This window comes from Microcebus murinus, chromosome 21 (genome assembly GCF_040939455.1).
Source record: "Microcebus murinus isolate Inina chromosome 21, M.murinus_Inina_mat1.0, whole genome shotgun sequence".
Lineage (NCBI taxonomy): Eukaryota > Metazoa > Chordata > Mammalia > Primates > Cheirogaleidae > Microcebus > Microcebus murinus.
In genome coordinates, this window is record NC_134124.1 from 15,106,096 (window position 1) to 15,128,203 (window position 22,108).

Genomic DNA, 22,108 nt, shown 5'->3' on the forward strand with positions numbered 1-22,108 from the left:
GCCCAGAGTAAACTCTCCATCCTAGACAGGTGACTCTGCACCTTCCCCCACTCTTTACTCCTACCTGGCTTTTCTTCCCTTTGCTTTTACCCTGACCTCAAGGTTACCTCCGGCTGCCCTGTGTCCCCAGCCTTGCCTTCTCCAACTTCCTGTAATACTCCCCGTCTCACCATTCATTTTGGCAACACTCACATTCAGGCTACCCAACATGATTTCCATAGATTTTCAACTTCCTTAAATTTTATTTCCTATAATGTGAACTTTCCTACAGTGTATACAAACTGTCTTAAAATGTCTTTCATGTGCTGGTCAGATTATCGTAAACAAGCTAATAAACACAAATTTCAAACTATCACGTGTGATGGGTATGGCTGCGGGCCAACAGTTAGATTTTCCCAGTGTCATGATCTCTAGCTGTATAATGCAGTCTCATTATACATGCATTTAATTTAAGCACATTCAGCTATATGTTCTTGGCAAAGTGAAAGAGAAAGAGCTATTTAAACAGAGGAGGCCATTACACCTGCCATTCTAATCAATGCACGTGTGTCTCAAAAGCTAGGAGGAGAGATGAACCCACTGTCCTATGAACTGGTTTCAGTTTGTAAGCACCTCTCCCAGTGTGAGTGGTTCTCCGGGAAGTCTATGATTTTAGCGTTTAAAGGTATATATTTTAGATATATTGATACCACAATCTCTAATTTCACTCAACTACTTTTCCCAGTTGTCAGTTAAAGAAACAATGATCTATCCCAAGACTAGAGGAAATTGTGGGTCTGTTGCACTGCTAAAGAGACAGTAAGAGATCATCCCTGCTAATTCTGATATTAATAACATGTAATCAGCACCATACGCAGTAACCATCCCCTAGATACGACTACACTGACAGCAGCATATGTTTGTGTAATCATCTGACTTTTAAATTGCATTCTTCCTTTATTATTGAATGCAAATGAGCGGGAATTGGAAAAATGAAAGGTGCTGATACAAGTGATAAACATACATCTCCAACAAATGAGGCAAAGATGGAAATCATTAAACATCGTGAAGTCAAAAATAAAGAAAAAGAGTAAAATCATGCAACAAGAATGAAATTCTAGACCAGAGTCCCAAAACCATGCGATTATTGGAAACTTCATTGTCATCTGTAACTTTCTGGAAAGGAATCTCCACAATGACATGCACATACCTAACCATGTATACAGAATTATTAACTAGGCATATTTTCAGGAAAAGGTCATGTTCAAACGTAAGGCACTATCATTCTGAACCATCCTTGCTGCCCTCTGGGCAGAGATAATAATTCTTGCCACTTAGCTCCCTCAGGATTGTGTTCATGCCATCAGTACAAAATTTAGAGCTCAGCCGTAAACTTGATTGTTGGTACCTATAGCTATTTAGATTGTAAGCTCCTGGCAGGCAGGTTGTAGGTCTTTCTAACCTGTTTCTACAGTGCCTTAGAGAGGGGCCTGACTAAAAAGGGTGGGGGTGGGGGGTGAATGAATAACTAAATTATCAAATTTACCTCTCTGAGATTCATTTCATCTAATGAATGGGAGAAGAAAGAAAGACACTGCACCAAATCCACCGGGTCACGGTCTCCAGCACGGAGCTCACCATGCGCCCTCCTTACCTATCCAGGGAAATGCAGCACAGGTGAAAAATCGATGCCGTGGTAAGCAAGACGTCTAGAGATGTCCGGACCAGGCAGAACATCTCCCCGTAAATCCAGATGTCTTGAACCAGCTCAATGGCACCAAAGGGCATCACCAGCACGGAAACCAGCAGATCCGCAAAAGCAAGAGATACAATGAAATAATTGGTTTTTATTTTCCTGTGAGTGAAAAGGTGTAAGAGAGGAGGCGGGGGGAGAGAGGGAGAAGAGAGCAAGGGAGGAAACAGGGGAAATGGAAGCAGAACAAGAAGGAAAGAAGGGAGGGAGGAAAAGGAAAGAAAAGTCACACGTTTGGCGCATTCTGCGGGATTCAGTTTCCCCTTCTGTAATGTGGCTGAGAAGGCCTTGCGTGGTCCGGCCTCTTCTGACCTCTCCAGCCCCAGCTTATACCCAAACCCCTCTCTCCCTCTCCCTTCTGGCCACCCCGGCCTGAACTGAGTTCCCTGAGCACACAGCTCCCCGCCCCCCTTCCCAGTGCCTTCGCGCATGCGCTCTCTCCTCCAACCGCTGGTCCAGCTACCAGGCCCTGCCGCCCGCCCCTCCGTCTTTGGGCATTCTCAGGGAACCCTGCCAAGGAGCTCCCCTCACAAGCAGCAGTCACATGTCACTGTTTTCCACTCTTAGACTGACTACTGTGTGCCTCACCTCTGTGACGTTGGTCAGAATTGCACTTTTATATTTAATTTGCATCGGCATTGAATTAGTGCATGCTCAGAGAGGAACAGCTTCCTTTTATCCCCTTTTATAACCCAGGGGCTCTCGTCCCAGGCTGCACACTAGAATCACCTGGTGAATTTTAATAAATATGGACGCCCAGGTCTCACCCTAGATCAATTAGTTCAGGAACCCTGGAGGATTAACATCCTGCTCCTCAAAGACTGCCAGATAAAATATAGGTTGCCTGATTAAGTTTGGATTTTAACGAAGAATAATCTCTTTTTGGTATAAGTGTCCAAAATATTGCATGGAACACACTGATACTACATAGTGGTACTTTTTAAAGTGCTTCAGATGATTCTGATTGTAGTCAGTGTTGAAACTGATGAAGTAGAAAGAGCAGAAGACCCAGGTTTAATTTCTAGTTCAGTCTCTTGTCAGCCATCCCTTCCCTGAACCACTGATGAAACAGAGAGGTTAGATAGTCTCCACAATTGCATATACAGTGATCACTACTATTAATAAAACAAATACAACATTGAAGAAAAAAGACAGGATGGACATAGACTGAGGTGCTTACACTGGTTAGGTGAGAGTTGCAAGATTATGTGTGATCCCTTTTTCCCTCCTCTATTTTTCAAATACTCTTCCCGTGAATGTTTTCCTGCTTAATTACCAATTATAATGAAACGTTCAGATTCAGCTCTTCTGGGAGAGCCTGGAATTCTGCCCATGTTGTCTCAACAGGGTCCCCCATGGTGCTCACCTGAGCTGCCTGTCCCTGCACACGGCCACCATCACCAGCAGGTTCCCCAGGATGGCCATCAGGATAACCGCCGAGAGAAACGTGAGCAGCACAACCTTCTCCACTGACCCGAAACCCTCCTTGGAACTGGAAGACATGCACACACACAAGCACAGAGAGTTGAAGGATACTCAGGGACACAGGAAAGAAAATTCATCTTCTCCTCCTTGACCTTCAGGAGGGTAACTTCAATGTCAGCAGGTGCGACACACATTTACTGTGCACCAAGGTCTGAACTCTTCACTTGGGGTGTTACCCTGGTTAGCTCCTACACAATAAGGAGGAAGTGGCTGAGAAAGGTGAATTAACCAGCCTGGGATGGCACAGTTGTCCTCCATCTGAGTAGCTGTGGCTTTCCTTCGGAGCACTTAGCTCAGTTTGTACTCAGAGATTGGGTTGATTCCGGTTTTGTGCATGTACCCAACTAGATTGTAAACACTGGATGAATAAATGACAGTGACCTGAACCAGGGTTTGCACAAAGGCAAAGGCCATGCCATCCTGCCTTCAGTGTCCCATTCCAGCACAGGTGGAAGCTGCTGTTTACAGGTATGCTGCCCCAGGGAGACAAGATCATGGCTTGAAGGTTATTCTTCCATCAGTTCACCTGGGCAAACTGATCTCAGTTTGTGAAGTCCATGGGAAAGATACCGGCCAATCAAGAAGCTCAGTGACTCCTCTCACTGGCCTGAACCACATTTCTTTTGGTGCCCACCACACGTCATGCTTTCAACAGTTCAAATTTGTGTACCTGTCAATTTCAGCATCTGACTTGATTCTACAAATGTTGCCTTCCCTGTGTACACTCAACATTTTGTTTTATTAACTTGGAAGTGAAGGTCCTCTATCAATGGCAGCATAACATCTGCAAGCTGTAGGAAATTGTTTTTCTTTTTTTTATAGTGTAATAAAGGGTTCTTTAAAAAACAAACTTTCAAAGGATCTTAAAACTCCCAAAGGCAAACCCCACATTTCAGTATGGGAAAACTAGAGCCCATAAAGGGGACCTGAGTTGTCAGAGCATGTTAGTGACTGGTCTAGGAGATGCTGCTGGGAGAGGCTCCTGCGAGACCACGACTGAGAACATGGAGTGCCAAGACTCAAGAAGAATTAGCTGTCCTTCTCGAGTGTCTCTGACTGAAAACCAAGATGGCTACTGGCCCCAAATGGCAGCAGCCTGCCAATCCTGGCCTTGGCCTTGTCCAAAATTTCTTCCATTCGGCTAGCACAGAATACAAGGTACCAGTTGGAATAAGGAACCAGTCTTAGAGTGGTTGGAGAATGAGCAAGTCTTTGTAATCTGCTCAGAAGTGTTTTATAGATTGATTGATTGAAGTGTTTAGGGATGGGGTTCAGATGAAAAGAGAACTCCAGGTGTGTTCGTCTAAATCACCCTTCCACACTTAAGTTAATACTATCAACAGTACACACATTGGACAGGGAAGATTTAATTCAATGAGGAAAAATATCTCAATAGGGTGATGAAGCCACCAAATATTAATTTGTCCTTAGGCTACATTAATTGAGGTAAAAATGCCTGATAATGGTTCTTTTCTTTGTCTTTACAGAGGCTCTGACTCAAAGCCCCTCTAAAACTTGTCCCCTCTCAGGGCCTTTGTAGTTGATGCGCCTTCTTTCTGGAATGTTCCTTCAGTGGCTGGATTCTTCTTGTCATTGAGGTCTCTGATTAAATTTAGCATTCATATAATGTGCCACAGCAAGCAAACATTTTTCATTTTCTTTATAGCATTTATTGTTATCTGAAATCACTTTTGTATTAATTATTGTCTGTGATCCTCCCCCACAAGTTGACTTTGATTATCTTTTTCATAATTCCCAGTGCCTGGCACAGTGTCTAGTCTACAGTATGAGTAGCATATAGCAATATGTAATAAATAGTAAATGCTCAATTATTTTGCTGATTGAGTAAAAGAGAGACATATTGTGCTCATGATGGTAAGGTTTATTATTCAATATCTCTGAAGACTGGTCAAAAACACAGAGGAGATTTTTACCTAGAGAAGAGAAGGTCCAGGGATGAGACACAAAAGCTATTTTTAACTATCTGAAGGGTTGCAATTTGAAATAAGAGTATATTTATGTATGCATTCATTCAATGTTTTCCAAGCACTCTGAACACCTCCTATGTTGTATGTCCCAGGGAAACAGAAATCAGCAAAACAGAGAGCAGATAATAAATAGGGACAGAAGAAAATATGTAAGGTGTCAGCTGGTAATACACTCTATGGCAAAAAATCCACAAAGGTAAGGAGGACTGGCCTGCCAGTGGCTGGGAGGAGGGCTGGCTATTTAATTGGGATGTCAGAGAAGGCTCAGTGATCAGGTTATTACACCTTATGTTGCACAGGTTGTGTGACTCAGTAGGACTAGCCAGTAGGCTTTAAGCAGTGGCCCCCAGCCTCAGCTACATATTGAAATTGCCTGAGGAGTCTTTCAAAATACTAATGCCGGGGCTCCACCCTCAGACATGCTGATTTGATTGATCTGGGTTGCAGCTTAAATATCGGAATTTTTTTAAGTTCCCAAGTGATTTTGATTTGCAACCAAGGTTGAAAATTACTGCCAGAGGGAGGCAAGATTTAGTACTGCATAATAAGAACCTTCTAACAACTAAAGAAGATCTGCAACAGCATTCTGGCGTTGTTTTGGGCTCCCCGGCACAGGAAGTATTTAAGAATACCTGGATGACAATAAAATACAACTTTGCATCCATCAGGATGGCTACCGTGTTTCCCCCAAAATAATACCTACCCATATAATAAGCCCTAGCAGGATTTCTAAGCATTTGTGCAATATAAGTCCTATCCTGAAAATAAGACCTAGTGATGGGAGTGGCTATGCAGCGTATGTGCACAACCCATGCATTTCATCATGGAGCAGTAAAGATGACCAGCAGCCCTTCTCATCTGCCCCATGGTGACAGCTACTATCCCAGAGGTGACTGCAAAGGTTCGGGCAGCTCCACCAACGAGGTCGGCTCCCCCTGTCAGGTCCCGGCCATCCTGTGCATGCTGCAAGCTGAGGCTTTGAGGGGAAAGTAACACATCCCCTGAAAATAAGCCCTAGGGTGTCTTCTTGAGGAAAAATAAATATAAGACTCTGTCTTATTTTCAAGGAAACACGGTATTATTAAAACAAAATAAAACAAACAAAAGAGAACAAAAAGTATTGGCATGAACGTGGGAAAACTGGAACTCTTGTCCTTTGCTGGTGGGAATGTAAAATGGTACAGCCGCTATGGAAAAGAGTTTGGTGATTTCTCAAAAGGTTAAATATAGAACGACCATATGATCTAGCAATTCAATCCTACGTATATAACCAAAAGAACTAAAAACAGGGTTACAAACAGATGCTTGTATACTCATGTTCTACGGCAGCGTTATTCACAATGGCTCAAAGGTGGACACAATCCAAGTGTCCATTAATAGATAAGTGAATAAATAGAATGTGGCATATACATACCATGGAATTTTATTTCTCCACAAAAAGGAATAAAGTTCTGATACATAGTGCAATATGGATAAACCTTGAAAACATTACTCTCAGTGAAATAAACCACACACAAAAGAACAAATAGCACATAATTCCATTTATATGAGAATCCTAGAATAGGCAAATTCATAGAAACAGAAAACAGAATAGTAGTTATCTGGGACTGGGGCTCGAGGGGAAGGGGGAGTTTTTATTTAATGGGTGCAGAGTTTCTGTTTGGGATGATGAAAAACTCTGGAAATGGATTGTGAATTGTTCTTAATATCACTGAATTGCATGCTTAAATGATTATTTTATATATTAAATGATAAATTTTATGTTCTGTATATTTTATCACAATAACAAAAAGAATACATGAGTGACCCCATATGAGGATACTGCATAGGGCTCCTGTATTGGGAGCAGGCTGGTCTGGCTGGTTTTAGGTTCCTTTTTTGTCTATAGCCTATGATTTAAACATACCCTACAAAAATGGATTCTCCATCAACCACACTCTCGCCATTGGTAGCATCTCTCCTGTACTGCCTTTTCTCTTATAGGAGAAGAAAACAGATTCAGCGTGTCTGTGATAAACATTGCTGGCTCCAGAGAAAGCATATTTCAAATTAAGTGGGCACCAGGGTCAGAAAGTACCAAGTTCAATGTTGCGGTTCATTCGTGGTATGACAATTAAGAGCTAGAAATGGATAAATTTTAAACTGTGAGTGATGAGCAAAATTTAGCCACAGAAGAAGATTTTTTAATTAGGCAGAACTGTCCATTGAGCTAAATGTAAGTCCAGTAATGATAACTAAAATAAACTAGGAACTACTTTTGCAAAATCCATGTTAGAGCCTTGGGTTGCTTCTGATAGCCTCCACAAATACAGTTAACCACCACCAGAAGGCTCTTTTCTGGCCAAGGAGCTGTCCACTCCACTAAATTGGTTCTTTGACAGCTGTTCTTATGGGAAATCTTACTTTCTCTATCTTTTTGCTTTTTCAGTGATCTTTTGATCCGTTAACAAAGAAACTCCACAGACTTGTGGGCTGTATTTGCCATTTTTCTCTGAGCTTATGAAAGGAAACATAAAGACACTAATTCTAGGTAAATTTCCATAGAGATTATTGTATATCGAAGTGGATCGTAAGTGATAAAGTATAACACAAATAAGTAATTACAAATAAGTAATTATTGTTATTAATAGCAGAAGCCCATACAGGGACAATAGTAAAGGAAGTCTTAGGTTATGATTTGTTACACATGCACATGCACACACACACACACACACACACACACACACACATACGCTAACACTTTTTGAGAGTCAAGAATTTGGTTTTTATTGTTTTTGTGCTGGTTTTGTTAATGACCAGCTGTGTGACTTCAAAAATACACTTGCTTCTTCTAAGCCTCAGTTTCTTCATGGATCAACTGAGAAAGTCAGATTAAATTTCTCATTCATCAAATATGTTCTGAGTGCCAACTATATGTCAAACACTGTGCTCAGTACTGGATACAATAGTGAAGAAAATGGACAGAATCTCTGCCCTCGTGGAGTTCATACTATAGAATGGCAACAGGCAAGCAAGTGTATGATTAAAGAAACAAATATAGCTTGTGATCTCAGATTCAAAGTCATACTTCTCCAACTTTAACATTTATATTAATCCACTGATGATCTTCTTAAAATGCAGATTCTGATTCTTTAGGTCTGGGGCAGAGCCTGGGGTTCTTCCTTTCTAACAAGCCCCTGGGCATTGCTGATGCTGCTGGTTCCTGAAGCACACTTGGACTCGCAAGACTATAAAAGGCACAAACATGAGTGTGATAGAGAACACACTGGGTTAGAAGGAAGTGTCACATAGTCAGAGAACACTGCAGGTGGCATTCAGCTGGGTTCTAACACATGCAGAGGATTGGGGAGTCAGAGAGTCCAGGAGATGCGCATTCACTCACAAGGAAGTGCAAAGGCCCTGAGACAGGAAAGACTTAGGGTTCACTATGAAAGGGGAATGAATGAGCAAGGGACAAAGCACCTGCGATGAGCTCAGAAAAGTCATTGAGAGCCAGACCCTCAATGAAGGCTTTTGCTATTCTCTGGGGAGTAGTGTGTGTTCCACTGGAAGATAAATGAGAAGACACAGAAGTGATGTAAGCAGAGCAGGGACATGAGGGATGCAAAAGTAAAAGCAAATGAGTAGACCTGCCTGGGGCCCTGCAGGCATGCAGGTAAGGCAGGACAGTGGCTCAGAGTAAGGTGGTGGCTGGGGAGATGGAAAAGTAGGTGGAATAAAGGTATATTTGGGGAGTAAAGGAATAGATAACGATCAATAGAGTCCATGGGTGGGCAGGGAGAAGCAAAAATGATAGCTGTATTTCTGATTTGCACATCTGGATAAAATTTTAGTACCATTTAATGAGATGGGAAGATCACATTAAGTATGAAATACCTGTAAGACATGCAAGTGGAGATGTCAAGTGAACAAATGGATGCTTGCATCTGGAGCTCAGAAGGATAACTGGACAGGAAATACACACTTGGGACTGCCAGCATTTCTATGGGATATAGATCCTAGAGGAGGGATGGGATCACGCAAGAAGAGGGTCAGGGTCGTGACAAACTGCAATACTGAAACATGTAGTAGAGAAGGAAGAACCAGCTGAGGAAATGGAGAAGGACTATCCAGGATGTTTTAGCGACACCAGGTGAGTGTGGGATTGTGAAAACCTAGAGGAAAAAAAAATTTCAAGTGAAAAGAAAACTTGTCTTCCATGACAGTTCCCTGTAACTAGGAACTACTGCAGGGCCATCTCTGGGAATGACAGGAGGCACAGTAACCAGAGTAATTCTTATTTTCTCTTTCGAACTTTGCAATAAAATTATGTTGGACAAGAGGGCTCCACCATTGCACCAATGATCTCTGCAGAAAGTGGCTCCCCTTCCGCCTGCTCCAAGTGCCACCCACAGCACATCCACAAAAGATCCCATTCCTCCTTGTACAAGTGCGTTATCCCCCCCCCCATCATGCCCCAGACTATGCAGTCCTGTGTCAAAGAACTACATGTAAATTAGAGAAAACAGCGATTCGTTTTCTTGCCAATCAACAGTCAGTGAGAAAAATGCAAAGGAACTCTGACTTAAGAGAGGGAACCTGCTAAAATTCGATGTTTTTCTACTGTAAATCTTATTAACCTTACATGTGAGGCCCCCAATGTTTTCTCTACCCATACAAGATTGGGTACTGACCTAAACGCTGTCAGCTTCTGCTTAGTTTGACTAAACTTCAGGCACGATTTTTCCTGATTCTAGGCTCTGCACTCCATTTTCTTAGAGAATTTACTTTAGAAAATTTGTTATTGTAAATTCTTTCTCTGATCCTTCGAAATATCAATCAAAGCCACTCACAAGTTTTACAAGCGGACTGTGTTTCTCAGGGACCTGGGAGCCCTCCCTTTGAAATGAAACCATTAGGGCAGACAGTGCCCCTGTCTCTCAGGCTCTGTGGGGAGGTTAGAAGCCTTGACTTAGTGGGCACCTTGCTCCAAGTTGCAAAGCTACCTCCTGTTATGAAGACATGAGAAAGTTTGCTTTTCCTCTGGGTAAGGCCAATGAGTAAACACAGATGGCCTAAAATCCCCTCCCCCAACTCCATTTCTTAAAAATTTTCCTTCCCTTTGTTGCAGTGAAGTTAGGTTCAGAATGCTGTTCTGGTCTCTCTCTCCCTATTGCAATAGCCTTGAAAAAAAAGTCACCTTTACTTATTTAACTTTGTCCAGCGCTATTTTTGTCTTGACAGTGTATCTCATTTTTTGCAACTACAGATGGTTCTAGACTTACAATAGTGTTCCATCCCAATAAACTCACTGTAGGTTGACAATATTGTACACAGAAAATGCATTTAATACGCCTAACCTACTGAACATCACTACCTAGCCTAGCCTACTTCAAATGTGCTCAGAAGTCTTCTGACATCAGAGTACACTGTATAGTATCAGTTGTGCAGCTAATTGGCAGCTGCAGCTCACTGCCGCTGCCCAGGGTGTACTCGCCTGGGAAAGGACCAAAATTGAAAACTGTAGTAAGTAAGTAAGATTTCTACTGAATGCATATCACTTTCCCACCATCGTAAATCAAAAAATCATTAAGTCAAACCATGGTAAGTCGGGGGCCATCTGTACTGATGTTATGTGGGTTCTTTCTTCATTATCATTACCACTTGCCATAAACAGAACCCATGACAGTTGGAGTACACAGAAGAGAGTTAAACTCAGATAATATTTGCATTGGTAATATGTCCTATGTAAATGAATTGTTCAAATACCTTTTTAATTAAAGTAGAAATAGTAGAGTCCATGAATATGTTAATTGTTTTCCCTATACCCAATAATTACAGCAATACGGTAACTGTGACCTTTTTAAAGTGTATGTCATTTCCTTTAAACACATGCACATTTCCCCCTAAATTTACTGAGAGACTCAACATACAAATGGACAATGGCCAGACCACATGTAACAATAAAACTCTGCCTGACAATCTGTGTATCAGCCAGCCCAGAATGGTCAGGACTTATTCAACCACCCCTAGCTTCCTTATTTTTCCGTCCTATCTGCTTTCAAGTCAAGACAAACCCACAGAACATCAAATATGCTCCCCAAACCAATTACATAAGATGCCCTGCTTCTTGTTAGTACACCTCCTGCTTCCCTGAGTCAACACCTCCAACCACAGCATATCTGAAGTCTTTTTTTATTTTCCCACTATGAAGCTTTTCTACTCCCCTGCCTGTCTTAGAGTCTTTGCTAAATGCAAGGGGATGGTGACTGATCCTCTTGCAATAGCACACTCTGAATAAAGTGCTTCTGTTTGCCCTCATTGGTGTGGCCTTCACTTATTTCCACATTCCAGATATGTAGTAGATGTTACACTTATTTGGAATTCTATATTTTAAATTTAGGTAGAAATTTTTTGAGTGGAGAGAATTATTTCTTATGATTTGGCTTATGTTAGTTTGGGTTTTTACAGTAAGTTTTCAGGTCTCCAACCTAACTTTTTTTCTTTCACAGAATGCTTTTTTTTTAAACAAAAGGATTAAATAAGATCATTTATATAACATTGTTCCATAATAAGAAGCATCAGAACAGTAGAGTTGCAGAATCACCAGCCAGCATTAGGATCACCTGTAGGGCTTGGTTAAAACCCAGATTGGTGGACCCACCCACAGTTTTGAGTTCCATGCATCTGGGGTAAGGACCTAAATTTTGCATTTTTAGTAAGTTCTCAGGTATTGCTGTTGCTGATGCCAGTCCTGGGACCACATTTTGAGGACAACTGACCTAGAACCTTGTAAGGGATGCCCTTAATCTTGACCTTCATTTCTCCATTGCAAATTACTTTTTTTAGTTCCTCAATTTGGAATTTAGCCCTTACAAGTGGGTTGATTTTGACATCAATGTATTGAGCACCTACCATATGGCAAACAATGCACATAAGAGGCTTTTGAAGTTGGCTTATTTAATCTTCACACTTATCATGTGATTTAATATCATAATGTCCCTTTTTCATTGAAGAGACCAGAGCTCAGCACGGTTACAAGACTTAACATCCTACAACTATTAAGCGGTAGAGCTGGGATTTAAACCCATCCATTCTATTGTAAGTCCAGTGCTTTTCCCACTAAATTTTAAACATGCTCATTTGAAATGGAGTAAGTTTCCTTTAAAAAAAAATAGACATGCTAAAGTTTTGTTATTTGTCTAGAAACTTAAGATCCAAAATGTTGATGATGACAGCTTAATCTGTCTTTTAAAAATATACTGGATATAGAAAATAGTAAGAGAAAAAGGAATAAATCCTACAGGATAGAGATTATGCATAATGAAGTTTCTATGTAATTTTAAAATAATTATTTTTGATTGCTTTTGAAGAAGCTATAGACGAGAGCAGGAGGGTAGGGAGGTGGGTTGGTGCGTAGTTGGTAAAGGTTGAATATTTTTGAACTGCTAGTATGTGGAGTAAAATTCTTGTGGCAAACTCTTTTTTCATTTTTTTTATTTTGGCATATTATGGGGGTACAAGTGTTAAGGTTACTTATATTGCCCATGCCCCCCTCCCCCCTCGAGTAAGAGCTTCAAGCAAACTCTTAATAGCCTTTTCAAGGACCTCAAAGATCACCTATATTGGGCATGAGAAAGTTCAAAGGCCAAAGAGTATCTGTCTGTATAGAGCATAATGGAGGTAAAAGCTGCAAGGAATACAAAGGATACCTGGATCAAAGATGGTGTTCTCTGAGGCTACGCCAAACAGATATGATAAGGCAAGAGTTAGCTACCAGGGATTTCATCCTTCTTGAAAATGAAATGCTACGGTTCCAGCAAGTTAGACCTTAGAGGTGGATCTCACCTTAAGAAATCCCATCTTCCAAAATTAAAAACTGAGCAAACAGTTACATAGGTAGCTATTTTTTTCCTTTATAATATCACTTCTTCTTAATACGTGGATTCACTGTAGGGTCTCCAGTTTGTTTTGCAGACATTTCTTTGCCCGCAATTGTTCAGGAACATGCTCACAAGGCACAGAAATATCTTTCTTTGCACTGAAACACATGGCACGTTTTCAGCATTTGGCCGGTCCTTTCCTTGAAATTATTCCTGCGATTATGAGAAATTCAGCACAGGGAGAATGTGGACCACACATGCTCTCCGCACTGTGGTCAATCGTTTACCCAAAGGATAAGCACTCAAGGAAAAGTGGAATTTCCCACGCTCTGATAACCATCCTCTCTCTCTCTTTTTGCAACAGCTGGCCTCCGACTCAGCACCCACGTGCTAATGGATCTAGCGCTGCATATTTTGCCAGGATCTTGGATTGATGTCGCTAATATGTTTTCTCTTCTCACCGCTGCCTATGAAAAATTCTGTGCCCAAAGCAAGGAAGAAACTGCCTAATGTTACTCTGTCTCAGAAGTAGCCAAACAACGGCCAGTGAGCCAAATCCAGCCCACTGCCTGTTTTTATACATAAAGTTTCATTAGAACACAACCACACTCAATCATTTATGTGTTTTCTCCTGCTGCTTTGACACTACAAAGGCAGAGCTGGGTAATATGGCAGAAACTGTATGTCCGGCTAAAGCTGAAACTATTTATTCTCTGACCCTTTATGAAAAAGTTTGATGACCCTTGCTTTTCTGGAACTGGAGATAAGTTTGGGCCAAAGATGAATACTGTATAGAAACATTAACACCTATAAAAGCCTCTACTGAAAGGAGCCTATTAAGTTCATTCGTCTGGATTCTCTCATTAAGTGGAGAGCAACACCATTCCAATTGACCACACCAGAGATTTAACATCTTACTCAATTTTTTCTCCTCCTATATTGAAGTCATTATCTACTGTGAGGATCTCATAAATCTCTTCACTTTTCTCCCATCTGCTGTCAATCTCATAATAAAGGTCTTTCTTTCGTCTCTGCCTAGCCTACCACGACCACTCCTACCCTACTGCCTGCCCTGTCTTTAGTTATTAGCCTATTCGACAGTTTCAATTGAACATGTCCAAAATTGATCTCTTGATGTCCCTCACCTCCAATCTGCTTCCGGTCTCAATAAGTAGCATATCCATTTTCCGGTTGCTTAGGCCAACCGTCGTCATTCTTAGCAAGCCTCTTTCTCTCAACCCTCACAAACAGCAGCAAACCCCGTGAGCTCTGCCGGGATCAGTCTCCTGATCCCGGCCCTTCACCAGCTCCTCCACTGCTTCCGCCCTCGCTTTAACTACATCACGCCCCCCAGGGTGATTGCAAAGGCCTCCCAACTGGCGTTCCTGCTTCCGTTGTTTCCCACATTCAACCTACCCTTCACCCACTAGACAGAATGAGCTTTGTCAGATACGTGCAGTGTTTCCCTGAAAATAAGACCTACCCATAAAATAAACCCTAGCGGGATTTCTAAGCATTGGCGCAACATAAGCCCTACCCTGAAAATAAGACCTAGTGATGGGTGTAGCTGCGCAGCGTATCTGCACAACCCGTGCATTTCGTTGTGGAGCGGTAAAGAAGACGAGCAGCCCTTCTCCTCTGCCCCAGGAGAGCTCTAGTGCTCGACATGAGAGATTGGGGCCAGTGGCTCTAAAGGCAATAGAATCGCAAGAAATTCAGGATGGAATTCGGGGTTTGGAGAGTTATGATGATGTTCCAGAAGAAGACGACTTAACTATATTTGAATAAATGTAGATCCTTGTACCGTAAATAACACGTCCCCTGAAAATAAGCCCTAGCGTGTCTTCTTGAGGAAAGATAAATATAAGACCCTGTCTTATTTTCGGGGAAACGCGGTAGCTCGGGGCATATCGCAGCTGTACTCACGGCCCTGAGACGGCCGCCTTCCCTCTGACAGAAAAGCCCACAGCCCTGCGGAGGGCCTCAGGGAGCTTGCAAGGCTGCCTACTGGCTGCTTCTGTGAACTCAACTCTTACCACTCCCTTCCTTCCCAGTGCTGCTCTAGCTAAGGAGACTTCCAGACTTCCTCACTGTTCCAGAATGAGCCAACCGCGTACCCACCTCAGGGTTCTCACCTGGTGCTACCTCCACCAGGGTCTTTTCGTTCCACGTGACCAGAACAGCCCACCCCTCGTTTCATTCAGGTCTCTGCTCAGCTTCACCTCCACAGAGAGAACTTTCCTGACCACCCACATTTAAAATAGAACCTCTCCCGACTCCCTGTTCTCTCATGTTGTATTACTGATGTTCACGGCCGTTACCTGGTGTGCTCCCACACGCGTTAGAATGGCTGGAACGTGAGATCACTGGAAGCAGCAACTTGCTCTGTTAAGTTTACTGATGTATTTCTAGCATCTAAAAGAGTACTTTGCACATGCAAACGCTGCAAAAGTACAGTTGGTCCTCTGTATCTGTGAGTTCCACAGCCATAGATTCAACCCAGCAAGGATTGAAATATTTGGGGGAAAAAAATTGCATCTGCATTGAACATGTACAGACTTTTTTTCCTTATTATTATTGTCTAAAAAATACGGTATAACAACTATTTACGTATCATTTACATTGCCTTAGGTAATATAGGTAATCTAGAGATGATTTAAAGAAAACATGCCATATATACACAACTCTATTCAGCCATAAAAAAGAATTAAATCGTGTCTTTTGCAGCAACGTGGATGGAGCAGGAGGTCATCATCTTAGGTGAAACAACTCAGACACAGAAAGACAAACACCGCATGTTCACATTTACAAGGAAGAGCTAAATAATGTGCACGTATGCAAGCTGAGTGTGGAACGGTGGACACTGGAGACTCGGCAGTGGTGGGGGCTGGGGGACTGCTCGATGGGAGGTTGCTTGTGGGCACCAAGTGTGCTGCTTCAGTGGTGGATGCTCTGAAGGCTCTGGCTCCACCATAATGCAATATGCCAATGTAGCAAAATTGTGCTTATACCTCGTGAATAGATACAAATGAAAAAATGAAAAACAATTTTTAAAGAATTTCCACACAAAAAGTGAAAAAACCAAAAGTCTGTTATAACAACCATGGGAAAACACGATTTATTTTTATTTTTATTTATTTATTTATTTATTTTTTGAGACAGAGTCTCACTCTGTTGCCCCGGCTAGAGTGCCATGGCGTCAGCCTAGCTCACAGCAACCTCAGACTCCTGGGCTCAAGCGATCCTCCTGCCTCAGCCTCCCGAGTAGCTGGGACTATAGGCATGTGCCACCACACCTAGATACTTTTTTCTATATATTTTTAGTTGTCCAGATAATTTCTTTCTATTTTTTTAGTAGAGACGGGGTCTCGCTCTTGCTCAGGCTGGTCTCAAACTCCTGATCTCAAACAATCCACCCACCTGGGCCTCCCAGAGTGCCGGCTTAACAGATGTGAGCCACTGTGCCCGACCAGTTTCTTAGAAGTATACAGGAGGACGTGCATAGGGTATATGCAAATACTATGCCACTTTGTATGAGGGACTTGAGTGTCCTTGGATTTTGGTACCCAAGGAAAGTGCTGAAACCAATCCCCTATGGGGACTGAGGGACAAATGTATTTGTGGGATGAATGAATGAATGCACGAGTTACTTCTTAGTCACCTAATCGTCAATGCTTTGACTCTTACTCTTCAGCCATTTTCAGCACTAAAGTCAAAATATGTTTTGTTTTGTTTTTTTTCTCAGAAGGAATTAGCTCATCTTTCCCCCTTTGTTCAAAATCCTGTAATGTCTTCCCGTGGTAATTCTGATAAAATAGCCAAGCTTGATCTGGTTTTACCTGGTGCAGGCTTACCTCTACAGATTTATTTTTGACACTGCTCTATAACCAGCCCTGCCATAGAGAAGTCCCCAAATTCTCATTCAAGGAGGTGCGACACACTTGTTAAGCCCCTTCCTTTCCTTCTCCTTCTTTGCCCAGCAAGCCCTTGCACCAAGCCCTTTGGTCCTCAGTTTAAACATCTTATTCCCTGGGAAGCCATCCTTGACCCCAATATTGTCCTTGTCTTATACGCTTTTATAGCACTCTATAATCACATATTAGAGCTTTTATCACATTTAATTATACATTTAATTATTAATTTAAATATCTGTCCCTCCAATCACTATCTTACTCATTTTTTTTGTATTCACCATGCCTAGCACAACAAAATACATAATTAGACATGTAAAAAAGACCTACAAGTTAGCTCTTGCCTGAAAGAAGTTTAAACTCTAGTCATTAACATATAGAATTCTTTTTCCCTTTCTTCAACTCCATAGTTGTATTTAATCCTGTGTCTAAACCATTCCCTGAGTCAGGTGCTTTAGGACCACCAGTCCTCTCCTTAAGTTACAACTTGCAGTTGTTGACATCATATACAAACTTCTAAAGAGTTAACTAGTTTCCACAAAAAATATCAGAAGCCTTTCCCAGGCTGCACTCTGAAGGCTAACAATACTTCTCAGTCTATTTCTAGTCATCTTCTGGGCATCGAAGTTGTTTTGAGGATTGAGGAGATACATCTAAAACACTTAGTATATTGCCTGGTGTGTTGTATGTGCTGCCTAAATGCTAGGCATCGTTACTCCTCTTTTCTGTTCATTTCAAATACACACAAATGACACGCACATTTGTCCTGGTCCTCCCGCTCACAGTATAGCAAGCAACTCAGGCCGGTCAGCGACTGATCATTATGACAGCATGTTGTAATTTGGCTGAGAGCTTTTGAAATGACAAGTATAAATAGCACCCAGAGAAAAGAGATGGTGAGTAAGAATATCTTGGAGTTTTTCCAGACATAACTGGTAGAAATGCAAATGTGATAGAGCAGAGAAGAAAAAAAATGTGCTGAAAGTTCACAGGAGTGGAGATGGAGTTTAGAAGGTGGTTCACAAATGTAAGGGGTAAAAATTGGGGAACATATGGAGCTGCCACAAGCATAAGAGAAGTAGGGAGTATCCAGCAGTTTGGTGAGCTGTGAGGATGTCGAAGAGAAAGGTTCTGCATTTTGGTTCACCATCAACGTGCTCACACCTACATGCACACAATCCATACAGAAGGCTGGGGGCGGAGGAAGGCAGGGCGAGAACAATGGTGGGGATGCCCAGGGACAGTCAGATTGAAGTTCAGGTTCTCTACCTGGATCAGATTCTCCACTTACACCTTCTCCCCCTGCCCATCCTACTAGGCATTCCTAGAGCCAAAGATGGTATTGCACAACATAGGGTCATTTAAAAGTGCCTGCCTTGGCATTCCAGCCAGGCAAACCTAAAAACTGTGTCATAGTATTTCATAAATGCATACCCAGACAGTGAGTGTGACAAATGTTAAAAGGGCCTTAAGAACATTCATGCTACCAAAATTCTACTTCTAAGAATTTATCTTAAGGAAATAAATCATTAGAGCTGTTCTTTAAAATGTCTGTATATTATTACTCACAATCATGTTGTTTATAATTGAGAAAATTAGAAACAAACTAAATGTCTAAATTTGAGCATTGGTTACATAAAAATTTTACACAACCATTGAAATTTAGGTTTAAGGGAATATATATGAATATCTATCCAGTGCACTATGATTGTGCCTGTGGATAGCCACTGCACTCCAGCCTGGGCAACATTTAAAAACATTTTTTTTTTAATAAAAAATATATTTTTATATAGGGGTCAAGAAAAAAAAACATTGAGAGAATTAACTTGTGACCTTTTTCTTAAAATCACAAAAAGACTAGAAGGAATGAGGAGTTATCTTGCTCCTCTATCCCAGGAAGATAACTAAGATTTAGATTCTGAACTCTCAGTACATTTGGTTACAGGTTTTTCAAGTTGCAGGGCTGAAGGCAAAAGTTTCTGGCGCCCGAGCAGAATCACCTGACCTAAAGTCTGAATTAGCCAACCGGGGTGTAAGGAGGGAGGTTTGCAGAAGGCAGGGGTTTGCAGATTACAGGAATGGCAAGAAGGAACACCACACTCACTCTCAGCACCCACAGAGACCCACCGCTAGTGTGGAAGACCCCAGTGTCAAGCTTCAGGTGGGAGCAGCAGAGCCTCCTGCCTTCAGGGAACCTGTAGAGGAGGTGGTGACCAGTGTGAACTGAAGAGCAAAAGGTCCAGCCTGACTCAGAAAGAAGGAGAGGTCCACAAAATGTCAGAGGTTGAATTTCCCCTGAAAACCAAGCTTGAAGAGCTCATAGAAAAGTTAGCTAATTTAGAGATTAAAAGAAATGTGCCATTTCTTACACCTGAATGTTGTAGAGTAAAATTCAAATGCAAGCCTGGTATATGTATGTGTTATACGTACACATCCATACATGCTTACATATATACAAATATATATGTACAGGTAAATGATACATATAAAGTACTTAATATTCATACACATGATATACCAATAGTTTTTACATATAACTTCATAGGTTAACATTATGGATATCTAACATAGTTACCACTAATTGATGTTATTCTAAAAAATTTTGAATTACTTCTTTATAATTTTTTACCTTTCCCCACTATTTCCCATCAAATCTACGTTACATTCTTAATGCACAAAAGTGATTTTTCAAAATGCATTGCCTACATCTGCTTTGCTCATAAAATTGCCTTGATAAGTATATTAAATCTGCACATATTGTTTCTCCAACCAGTTATTAAACTTCCTAATTGGTGCACCTGATTTTAAAAAGCCTTTAATTGCAAATAAGCTGTGGAGCTTAAAGGAACAGATGTTTTTCCTACTTTTTGCTCATCCACCTGAAGCTGCTATAGGGAAAGGATAACTTTAACATTTTTACAAATTCTTCTCCCCTTCTACATGTTTTGGAGTTTACAACTTTGCCCTGAATCTGACCACTTCTCATCAGTGGCACCACTAATATTAGTCCAAGCCACCATCATCTCTAATTTATTTCTTACAAGCTTATTTCTTGCAATAAACTCCTGTCTTCAATTCCCAGCCCTGATGACATATCTTCTACACAAAATCCAGAGTTGTATTTCTGAGACCTAAGGCAGACAACATGTGTTTCCTGCTCAAAATTATTCGATGGCTTCCCACCTCATGCAGAATATCCCAAGTTCCTACCGTGACTTCCAGAGGTGCACAGAGTCTGGCACCAGCAGCCCCTTTGACCTCAACTTCTACCACTTCCTCTCCTCACTCCGCTCCAGTCACAAGAGCTTCCCCCCCTGTTTCTCCAATATGCCAATTGCACTCCGACCTTTACACCTGTTTTCTTTTCCTTCTGGACTACTCACCCCCAAATATCTGTTGTGTTCCTTCCTTGTCTTTAATTAGGTCTCTGATCAAAGGTAGCTTCATCAAGGAGCACTTTCCTGACCATCCTAACGAATGTAGCACACCTTGTCATCCTCGGATTCCCTATGCCACTTTATTTTTCTTCATGGTATTTATCTAACATGTTCTTATGTTCTTTTGCTTTTTAGTGTCTGTTAACAGCCTTCCTCCCAATGGATTATAAGTGTCATGAAAACAAAGGCTTTGTTTTCTTGGCATATAATAGGTACTCAAAAATATTTGTTTGAATGAGTTAAGCAATGAATGGTGTTATTATAGACTATCTTGAAAATGTGGTTATGTCATCTGCTGCAATAGCATGTGGTTATTTATCCATCTTGACCAAAGTACTTCTTTCAGATACTTCAATCATCTTTCAAATCAAACACTATCTTTTCCATTGGATTTTACATATATTACATCCAACAGAGGCTACAAGAAGTCTGTCCTCTTCTGCTCTGTTGTCTTTTTCAAAACTCAGTGGAATTGATTTTTTTTCAAAGTGTAGGATTTTTAACCACCTTTAATCCTATTTTTTTGTTCTTCAATAGGACTTATTCTAAGACTCATTTCTTTCCACTAATTATTTGTGGTTCAGATTCTCTTATCCCTTTAGAGAATTTTTTTTAAAGTAGAAATGTGCCTTTGGTAATCAAATAATCTATAAATCAATCGACTAGCCAACCAATCAATATTTACTACTTATTTACCATGCTTGGCTTTGGGGCCACAGAAGAGAATGAAACAGATGTGGCTCTTGTCCTTACAGAGCCTGTGGCATAACATATATCATAAAGTTGCTATTATTTTTTACAAATTGTCCGTAAGCTTACCCAAAAATGCACACATTTACTAGTTAGGAAAATATAACCTCAAACCATGAGATATAATTTCTACACATCAGATTAGAGAAACACTAAATTGCTAATCTTAGTTGATGAGGATGCCCTGGACGGGCACTCTCAGGACTGGGAGTGGGAGGACACATTGATGAAGCTTTTTGGATGCTAATTTTGCAATATGCTTAAAATATTTGAACGCATATTTTGTATATATCTATGCTAGGGAAATGCTCCAACACTTGCTTTGGTGTCTAAGATGCATGTGGAGGTTATGAGTTGCTATATTGTTTGTAAAAACGAGCACTTAGAAGCAGTGTAAATACCCACAAATCTATGAGTGATTAATTAATCTGTGAGTGATTAATTAGATTGTGACACATCGACATCCATAAATACTATGCAGATGCTAAAAGGAATGACAAGGGATTCTCAGACGCGTAATGAAAAATAGAAAGACATGCACTAGGTTTATAAACAACAAAACCATGGAAGTAGCTATAAAGTCAGAGCAGAGAGAAGTGGTTTTTTAATCAGGAGAAAATTTGATTTTCATTGGGAAGAGATTTGATCAGGAGGAAAATTTCAACTATATTTTTAATATTTTATTATGTTAAGCTGGATTGTGGGCACACAGGTGTCCTTCCATTTTTTTTTCTCAGTACCTTTTGTTATATCTGAAATATTTCATTTTTAAAATAAAAGGATTTTATATATACACATGTATACACACAATAAAGTAATAAAATATGTCCAAGATACTTGAGTAAATAAAAAAATCATAGATCAATATATACATAATATGATACTATAGGTGTCTGAAAGAAAATAAAAACTGAAAGAGGAAAATAGGTATGCATATGCATGC

The 22,108-nt window shown here is 40.9% G+C and overlaps 1 protein-coding gene across 2 annotated transcripts in view; it reads right to left on the reverse strand.

Annotated features, from left to right (window-relative positions):
* HTR4 (5-hydroxytryptamine receptor 4) overlaps positions 1-22,108 on the reverse strand; it is a 143,356-nt gene that overhangs the window by 64,840 nt on the left and 56,408 nt on the right. For both annotated transcript variants that reach the window (XM_012741598.2, XM_075996199.1), the window contains 2 exons: positions 3,099-3,224; positions 1,634-1,834 (listed from right to left, as the gene is read on the reverse strand). In XM_012741598.2, the coding sequence (XP_012597052.2) occupies positions 1,634-1,834; positions 3,099-3,224 (327 nt within the window). The remainder of the gene's footprint in view (positions 1-1,633; positions 1,835-3,098; positions 3,225-22,108) is intronic.